General features: G+C 55.9%; 1 protein-coding gene across 1 annotated transcript; it reads right to left on the minus strand.

The window, feature by feature from the left end:
* Nucleotides 1-3477: 3477 nt before the first annotated feature.
* On the minus strand, nucleotides 3478-6457 carry INS49_002113 (uncharacterized protein; the record flags this gene model as incomplete). The annotated part of the gene is made up of 4 exons (XM_043162927.1): nucleotides 3478-3645; nucleotides 3708-5061; nucleotides 5248-5941; nucleotides 6094-6457. The coding sequence occupies 4 exons, from the start codon at nucleotides 6455-6457 to the stop codon at nucleotides 3478-3480; spliced, it is 2580 nt and encodes an 859-aa protein (XP_043031433.1).
* Between the last annotated feature and the right edge of the window lie 3111 nt (nucleotides 6458-9568).

Genomic DNA, 9568 nt, shown 5'->3' on the forward strand with positions numbered 1-9568 from the left:
GTTAATAAATTAAGAATTGCTTTTTAATTAAGGAGTATATTATATGCATATCCCTAACCCTGGTTTATAACCACTTTTTAAAGTACTTAAATAGCTAAATTTCTTTTATTTCCTCCGTTTACACTACTCTTAGGAGATAAATGCTTTTATAATTATGCTTTCAAACCCTCACGGCACTTGTAGCCTTCCACAAAGCACTGGCCCAGAAGTGATTATAGTACGATAGAGGCAACTACCACAGACGCAACTGCCAATCGGCGCAGCTGAACATCCCCATTACTACCAGCAATACCACAACGAAAATTAATCATCTTGTTGTTCTGTTCCTGGGGAACTTCTCCGGGCAGAACATGAAGCCGGGGAATATTAGTCGCCGGGATTCTTTTGTTGGGTCTTCACAAGACACCATGGAAGGCCTCTCAAAGAGATTAAGAAGAGTCGTAAAGCCATAGAAATATTGTAGATATGCTATGGCATTCATTACCTCGGTGTCTGCCTCGACCCTTCTGCCTAGGGTCTATGCTCTATTCAAATGCTGAGGACGGTAGCCCCTGCCAGGCTTCCAGTCCATGCTGTAGTAAACAGTCCCGTCATTTTCACCGCAGTCCCTCTCGTGATCAATGCTTCCCAGCTATCAGCTTCCAGAGAGATGTCAGGGTCTATAGGCTAACTGCTATATCAATCTTTGGATTGCCTTTTTAGCGGATCTTCTGCCAATGCTTATTGCGCTGATGCAGTTCAGTAGTCGTCGCATTGAAGTTTTGTGTCTCGTGTTCCCATGAATCCTATTATCAGTAATTGTCTGAGCAGCAACGCTGCAGCAGGGTCATAAGGACCTTGTAGACAATATTGTTCTCCATACCTACCGGGATACAAGCAAAAGGCCTATTTCAAGGCAGCACTTGCAGTCCTACATGTATTCTAATCTGATGTAGATTGGGTTCACACCAGTTTTACCATTCGTCTAACGCTGGGTGTTTAAGCGTTTATCACTGTATGAAGGGACTGGACGCATATTGCTTAAGAAGCATATGTGTACAGATCAAAAACGAGACCACACACTTACCATTCGTCTTTGCGGCGAGCATCGGCTCATTTGGGTGTCGTTTCGGAAATTCGGATTTGGAATGGTATCGATCTGGCTGGCTGGATACACGAACATCTTGCTAGCTTGGCCAATCTGGGAATTTCGTTTCCTTCCGGATGAGGAAACGTCCTTCCAGGTGAGGGTTCGGTTTATGCGCAGTGCCCTCCATGGCCACCTCACCGCGGTGATGCCTTTCTTCCGCCAGGACCCTCCCTCAGGGTCTACTTTCTAGGGCATATGCCAAATCAGTACTTGCTGCCTCGGCTCATGTTACAATTTGGGATTGAGCTACTTCTAGGAGCAGACACGCGCGAGTCGAGCCACGACAGTGTGGCATCTCTAAAAATACCATCAAATCCCGGCCAAGGCGAGTTCGACTGAAGTGCGTGACTTCCACGATATAACCCGGGCCGGACAGGAGATAAACGGTGGGCTTCAATGATGCCCCGGCCCGGGTTGACCGCTGAAGACGGTCACGCAGCCTCGCCTCCTTCCTCACGGCAGGCACCTCCCCCCAACGGATCGCTGTCGCTCCCGGGAAGACTATCCCGACGGCTCCGGATAACAAAATCCGCCCATCTCCTGGTAGAGATACGATCGGACCTTGGCACCCCACGCATCGTCCTGGCCCGGAACTTGTTCGGACGACTACGTCAAGCAGGTTACCACGGGCACCCATACCAGCGGGATCGTTGCGCAAAGGTGGATCGCGTCCATTGCATGGGAGGCGGCGGGATAGGTAGCATTTGGGGGTACGGGATGGATATTCTCGGGGACTTACGAAGATGGCTTGCCGAGAGCAGCTCGACGTCTCTGCCATGGCTTTCTCTCCAGGATACTGACTCGGCTGCGGTGATCCTGTATCGAATATGACGCAACAGAGGTGGTCTCGCCCGCCATAAGCTGGCCGACGAGAAGTAACCGCCGGAACTGAGAACCTGTTCGTGGGTTGCACGTCGGCCAATCTGGATATCGAGGCCAGACGCCGGTGACGTCGTCAATGTGGAGATCGCGAGCATGTCGCAGAAAGGGATCGAGACAAGGCAGACATGGGGACGATTCCCGGGCGTGTGGAACTAAACTTAATTGGCCTCTGGCTCTAGAAGCTACTCGCAGATTGGGTCCAGGCGGTCACAATGCATTTGTCTTCGTGTCGCGCGTGGTGATGATGAAGAGCTGTTTGATTTCCCATAGCATAGCACGGCACAGACGTAGCAACTCCTCTAGACACCATCCTCTGTTTTTTTCTTTTCCGGCCCGACCCAACGCCTGAGAAAGAAACCCCCCGACTTTTTTGTTTCGCTAGGCCAGCTGCAAGGGATATAATAGCATAGATAACAGACATCTTCCTTCCGCGTTCACCGTTGACTCTGTTCTAATCCTCGTCGCGCTCGCATACTTTTTAGGTGGCTCTTGTCATCATCGTGAAACAGAGAAATCGTGTGCAGCAGGCAACACCATAACATGAACAATGTGAACCGTTCTTCGTCCGGAACACACAAAGCAAAGCAATACAAGGGGTCTATTGTCTTCGATCCGATCCGAATCCTTCTCACACCTCGAAACAAATTTTCCGCTGACCAAGAATTACACAGTGACGAGTAAAATGGGCCGCGGACTTCGTACCCAGAGACACGTTGGATCCAAGTGGCCGGCGGGGTCGGACGGGCGGTGATGGGTAGCCAATTGCCCAAATGTGACGGATAACCATGGGACCGTTGTGGTGGGGAATCGAATGATTATAAGCCTGAACGGGAATACTCCAGAGACGGTCGAAAAACACCAAGAGACCAGGTCGTGAATAGTAGAATCTGCAGTCTAAGTCTCCGGGTATTTGGGGGTATAGTGGAGAGAACAACCCTGAAAGTCTAGATCGAAGCAACGCCTATCCAGAATGCTGAAATGCACTGCCTCTCCAGGTTTTCAAAGAAATCGATAAGACGAGGGTTGAGAGGAGTAGGTTGGGTTAGAGGTCCAGAGATGAGGTTGACAAGGGTAGACACACGAGTGCTTGTGGAATCAGGGCGTGCTCATCTCTGGAGAGCAAGGCCGGCTTCTTAGCCGGTCGCACGCCGTCCGTGAGGTGACTCCAAGCCAGGGTGAACCTGCCGATAATGTCTCTGCAAGGTGTCGAGCCGGTTGAAGACCCGTTCCTTGTCACAGACATCACAGCGGAACGTAGCGGTAGCAATATGATGGATCGTTTCTTGATGACGCCGCAGGTGACCCGCTCTGGAAAAGTCCGCAGTGCAGGGTTCGCCAGTGGTGGGATCCATCAGGGTGCATTTGTGGCGCGACGAGGGGTTGGATTGATCCTGAAGCTCCAAAGATGCGACAGGCCCCTCGTCAGGCTCGTCCTGGCTGCTTTCCGACTCGTGGTCGGCCCCATCTCATTGAGGCTGCTCCTCCCCGATGTTGGGAAGGCCGTGGCCGAGATTGGCGATGTTCGCAATGTTCATGGCCATTGGGTTACCGGTACTCAGGGCTGCAAGTGTGGCCATGGCGTTCTGCTGTCTCGCCACCACATCCGGGTCGCAAGGAGGCGAATGGGCCTTGTGCTGTTGGTACGCGTCAGAATTCTGTCAACGACATGGATCGGGTTTGGGACAGGCAAGCTCACGTATTTCAGCCCGTTCAGGTTCTTGTAGCGTTTTCCGCAAACATCACACTTGAACGGCTTCTCCTTCTCCATGCCCAATGTTCCGGGATAGGGGGCGCTGGTCTCTGGGTTGACAATCGAGAATGTGCCATCGCCGTTCTCATGCAATTGCTGCGTTGAGTGGCCATGGGTTTTGTGGTACTTGAGTCCATTCTGGTTCTTGTATGCTTTCTCGCATCCAATGACCGGGCACTTGAACGGCTTGTGCTCCTCTTGAATGGCCAGGGGTGCCAGTTGTTGCAACAGGGTCGCCGGATCTGTCCCTGGGGGTAGCGTGCTGACGTCGATGCCAAACTGCGCAAACTGCTGCTGCATGTTCTGCTGCTCCGGAGTCAAAGAGCCACCGCCAGGGCTGAAGAGCTGCTTGCCAGGGTCGGAGATGGTCCCGAAGTTCATGTTGTTACCGTTCCCATTCCCAAAATTCATGCCGAACTGCGACGAGTTCAGCCCGTTGAGCCCGCCAAGTCCGTTGAAGTTGAGGTTACCCATGTTCATCTTTGGCAGGCCGGACATGTCGTCGTCCATCAAGTCGGCGGTCGGGGTATCGAGGTTCGACGTGTCTTGCTGGAATTGGCCACGGAAAGGCTGCGTGCCCAGCGTTGGCGTGTTGACCGAGGACACTGTCGGGTTGTTCTGAAACCCGAAGCCTGCGGCTGCCGGGGTCGTTGGTGTAGACGTGCGAAGGCCTTGTTGGCCAAAGCCCCCAAGGCCGGAGCTGTTCAGGTGCAGCTGTGGCCTCTGTTGCTGGCCAAACATCTGGCGTGTCTGTTGCATGGTGCTTTGACTGTTGTCAACGTCCATCATCTCATCCATCTCCATGTCGCCGACGGCATCCATTTCGTCGTTCATGGACATTTGGCTCTGGCTGGGTGTGCCCGGCGTGGACCGCTGCTGTTGCATCATGGAGGATATGCCGCCCATGTTCAAGCCAGTGCCGGACATGCCACCAAACTGCCGGTTTTGCTGGCCCATCTGCCCTGGCATCTGCATTCCCATGCCCGACAGCCCATTCTGTCCGGAGGGCATGGACGTGTTGGACTGCATAGGGCGGCTGTTGGGCTGGCGCGAGCCGCCCTGTACGGGGAACAGCCCCTGCTTGTTCAAGCTGGCGCCGGGGGGGCTGCTCATCTGCATGCTCGGGTTGCCATGGTGGTTCTCCTCGTAGTGCTGCAGGAGATCGTGCAAGGTAGGCCATGTTCGGTCGCAGCATCTGAAATCTCTCATGAAATTCTGTTCAAGCTTGGGGAGGTACGACGTCGACTGGAGCGAGGGCGACTGCCCAAAGGTAACGAATGGTGACGTGCCGGTCAGGACCCTATCGCGGCGCACAAGTCATGTCAGTCCAAATTCGAGACCCAGCCCCGGAGAATGGAGCCGTCGGGTGGATACTGAAGTCGGTCGGTGTCTCGCTAAATGAGACATTGCCATGTGCAAGCGGGACGGACAAAAGAAATTTACAGTGCATGCATGAAGGAGGAGGGAAGCAGATGGGCCAACTCACTCGTCCCGGATGAAGCTGCCGACGGAAATGCCTCCCCAGCTCATGCCGCCCATGAGGCTGCCGGCCATGAGGCTCCCGGCGAGTGACTCGCGCCTGGGGCGGCTGCCCTGGTCACGGTTGGGGTTCTGGATGTTCATGGAGATGGGCTTTGCGCCGACGAAGGAGTCCTGTCGACTGCGGCCCATGGCCGAGTCGAAAGGACCGGTTGTCATGGTGGCGGGTTCAGCGGGCGATGGCTTGGAAGGCGCGGGGGGCCCGGAAGACTCGAGAAAGTCGTCGAATTCGAGGTCGTGAAGGTCGATGTCGCCGTCGCTGTCGGCAACCCTGACGACAGGCGCTGAGTCAACCAGGAGGCTGGCAGTCAGTTGCGAGCGGGATCGTGAGACAGGCGACGAGGAGGCGTGGTCGCGACCAAAGGAGCCACTGGAAATACTAAGCGGCTTGGAGGCGGGCGTGGATGGGTGTGGGTATTGGTGTGCGCGACTCGGGAAAGGCGACTTCGGAGTAGCAGGCTGAGGGGAGGGCGAAGCAGAGGTCAAACAGTCTGGTTGATTGAAGCAGTTTGTGGGGGGCGAATGGGGTGCAGACGAGGCGGCGGCGGCGGCGTCGTCGTCGTCGTTGGCGGCGGAAGCAGATGCAGACGAAGATGTGGGCGCGGTCGCGGACGTGGACGCAGACGCAGAGGGAGTCAACACTACAGCAGCAGCAGCGGCAGTAGCAGCGAAGGTGGTGGTGGATGAGGCGGTGGTGGGATTAGTAGCAGGGGCGGGAGGAAGTTTAGACGATGCACGATAACCAGAGAAATTGTTATCGCTGGGGGGCGGCCCTGCAGTCCAGGTCGCAGACGTAGTCGCGGCCGTGGGTGCAGGTGTTGGTGCAGCGAGTCCAGGAACTGGGCCTGCAGGGCGAGATGAGTCTGAGCCTGAGCCTGGTGAAGACGAACCTGGGCCTGAGCCTGAGCCCGAACCTTGACCTGGGCCCGACAGGGACTGGGGTTTGGGCGTGTGGCAGCAGCAGGGTTGGGTGACGCCCCGTCCAAGTTCAGCTTGGGCCTGGTCGGGCTTGACGTGATGCCTGTGCGCCCCTGCGGGGCCTCGGCAGCGGCACTCGCGAGGTTGGCACCGCGGCCTGTACCTGTACTTGCGCTCCCACTCAAAGTCGCAGTCGTATTGGCTTCGCTAGCGCCGCCACTAAACAGTGTGCTCAGCATCGCGAATCGGATCGGATATGGTACCAAGAAATACCCACTCCCGGGTCTATCAACGATGATGCGTCGAGGACGACGGCGACGGGAACTGCGTTTGGGAAAACCCAAGACAGCAAACCAGAAGAATAGAGACTGCGACTATGAATTGGCGCAGGTCGCCTTCGAAACACACACACAAAAAAAAAAAAAAAAAAAGAATGGGGTTGGGCCCAAAAGTCGGTCTGGACAGGCGGCGCGCCGATGATGTTGAAAACAGCCGGCCCGAGTTGATGAGTCAACTGAAAGGGTGGCCGAGGAGGATACAGATCAGCCGTCTGGCTGCCTAGTCGCCTCCGGCTCTGTATCGTCTGGTTGTCCGGCTGAGGTTGGCAGGAATCAAACTGATTGGATCAGTCCAGAACAGACCAGGACAGATCGGATAGGGAGCGGTCGTTGCTGGTATGAGTCGCCGCTGTGGCAAGACAGCAAAGAAGAGATGTTGGTGGTACGACGGGGCCCAAATAAACAAATCCAGGCACAATGTGTATGCGCGAGCGTGAGGGCATGCGTGCGTGGTGTGCGACGTAAGACGATATGTACATGGATGTATATGTGCGTATAATAATATATGTATATGTGTATGTTTGTCTGCGTGTTTTCTATCTCAGGGCCTCGCCTTAGAGAGATGATAGACTTGGTTCGACTTGTTGACTGTTGCCTTCTGGCACCGGTACACGAAACCTGGGAGGAAGGGGGAACTCTTTGGAACGGTGACAGGACAGATAGACGGTCTCTTGAGGAAGAGGAATAATCATAATAAGAATGATTAGCAGGTTCTGGGGAAGGGTCAGAGCGGTCGAGCAGGAAGAGCGTGTGGTCTAAGTACTGTCTCGCACGTCCAGTCGCGCACTACCCTGCCAGCGTCTACGTGCCGCTCTCTCCAGACGAAACAACCTGGGGCGAACAGCCGACAGCAAGAAGCCAGGAGCCAGAGCAGAGCAGAGGATGCAGACAAGGCACTCTCGGAGAGGGCTGATCTCCTCTCCTCGAGGCGGGACTGTCCACAACAATGATCTCACGGCGCGACGCAACACCCTGGGAGCTGTCTGACGAACTCACGGGATCCCAGTTGTTGTCCCTGGCTATATAGCCACAAGCCAACTCGGAGGGTGTGGGTGCATCCATCTTCACCTATGTAGACTACTACCTGGGTATGAAGTCTAACATTCCCGGGCTCAGGAACCGGACCCTGCCCGTGACTGGGCCGCCCTGCTCGGCCGGGAACGCACAATGCAGTCAGTACGGTACATGAGTACATGCAGGCCATCACCCAAGGTAATGAGTGCGCATATACAGCACAGTAGACCTTAACGGCCAAGCTGCGTATGCGTGCATGCATGAGACCGTGCATGTGTACGACGAGTTGGGATCGGGCGCCCGTGGTTTGGGGGGGGGGGACCTGCCCCGGCACAGGCACGAGTAATGCAGCCACACCGTCCAATCGATGGGGCAAGGTTGGCGCGTCCAGCCAGAGTTTCGACCGCCCTGATACGCTGTTTCTGTTGCTGCTGGCGCTGCTGGTGCTGGTGGTGCTGGCGATGATGGGATGCTGTCGGCTTCATGATGTGCTCCCTCGCTGCCTTCGTACGTGAGTGTACGTGCGCGCCAAGACACAGACAGACGCGTGCCCAAAGCGGAAAGCATCCTCGAGACGGTCTCGCTGGGACAAGCCTCTCTGCTGTCAGCTTCACAGAGACCTCGGATATGACCGCCACTGGTTCGTCCTGCCATTAGTTGCCAAAACCACTCGCGTCCAAGGTCCTCCCTGCTCGTCAGCCGTGTCGACAGCCGTCCTTGGAATCCCGCTCGACCTGTCCTGTCCTGCCAGCCAGCCCGCCTGCCAGCCAGCTCGCCCGTCCGTGATGCCCAGCCTGACGGCGACCATCACGGCAGACAGAGAACGCACAAGCAGTACGCTGTACGCGTAGTCCAGATACCCTTGCTGTGCCTTGTGGAATGCTGAGAGGGTACCACTGGTTTCACTTGCTCTGTACCCAGATCACCACGGCATCCTTGGCTGTGCATGAATTGAAGCACGACATCTGGAGCTCTAGTCGATTCGCATCGCACTGTCCAATCGCCTACGGGCCCACAGCTTGACGAAATAACCCCATCGAAGCCCCGAGGTTCTGACGATCTGCGAGTGCCAGCCGTCGGATGGCGAACGCTGCATTCAGTCTCTCCAGTCCTCTCTGTCTCTCTGTCTCTCTGTCTACAGTATTCGCCCAAGTCAGGCAGTCCAGACGACAGACAGCCTGAGCACTCACGTCTGCAGTGATCGACGCCATGGTTCAGCCTATCCCAGTCGACGCCGTCATCATTGCCCTGCCGTCCGATCTGCCATCGCTCATTGTCGCCCCGACCTGCACCCTCCTGCCTCCCCGACCAACGACATTGGCGGCCGCCCTGGTCAAGGTCTCTTCTCTTTCTTTAAACTCAGTAGAGTCATGTCAAAGTTCACTACTCGCACCTTCGCCCAAAACCATTGCGACCTGGGACGCTGGCTGCTTCCAGAGGACGTCCGGATGCACCCCAAGCCGACCCTGCGCCGTCGTGACTTTATGCCAATCGTGGCGGTCAGTCATTGTCTCGCAGTTATTGGTGACGGCCTAATGTAGAGTCCAGCCGGCAAGGTCGGTACCATGTAGCTGCACACTTACGCAACCTCACGGGTCGAAGGCCGCCGCCAAGACCCCTCAACCTCTACACTAAAACGCGACAAGGACCTGCGGATAGCGACACCCCAGAACCTGTCGAATCATGTCGACCCGCATCTTTCGTCGCCAGCGGCTCAGGTTTGCTCTGAGATGCACTGCTGCAGTTGGTGCAAAACGGTCCGTTTTTGCCATAGCCACCGACCGGCCAGACCGGCAAGCGACGGCCGGGACGGCAGGACGGCAAGGCTGCCTCTTGCCTCAGTCGGAAACTTGTCCGAGTCAAAAGATTGAAAGATTGCCCCGAGCGTCCGCAGCCTTGGCCCATGGACCCTCTGTCCACCTGTGGCCTGGAACATTGCTGAGCACGCCAGGGCTTCCCCAGAGTAGATTCCTCCGCGGTAAGACCTCGTGTCGTCCC

Source organism: Diaporthe citri (genome assembly GCF_014595645.1).
Source record: "Diaporthe citri strain NFHF-8-4 chromosome Unknown scaffold_1, whole genome shotgun sequence".
Classification (NCBI taxonomy): Eukaryota; Fungi; Ascomycota; class Sordariomycetes; order Diaporthales; family Diaporthaceae; genus Diaporthe; species Diaporthe citri.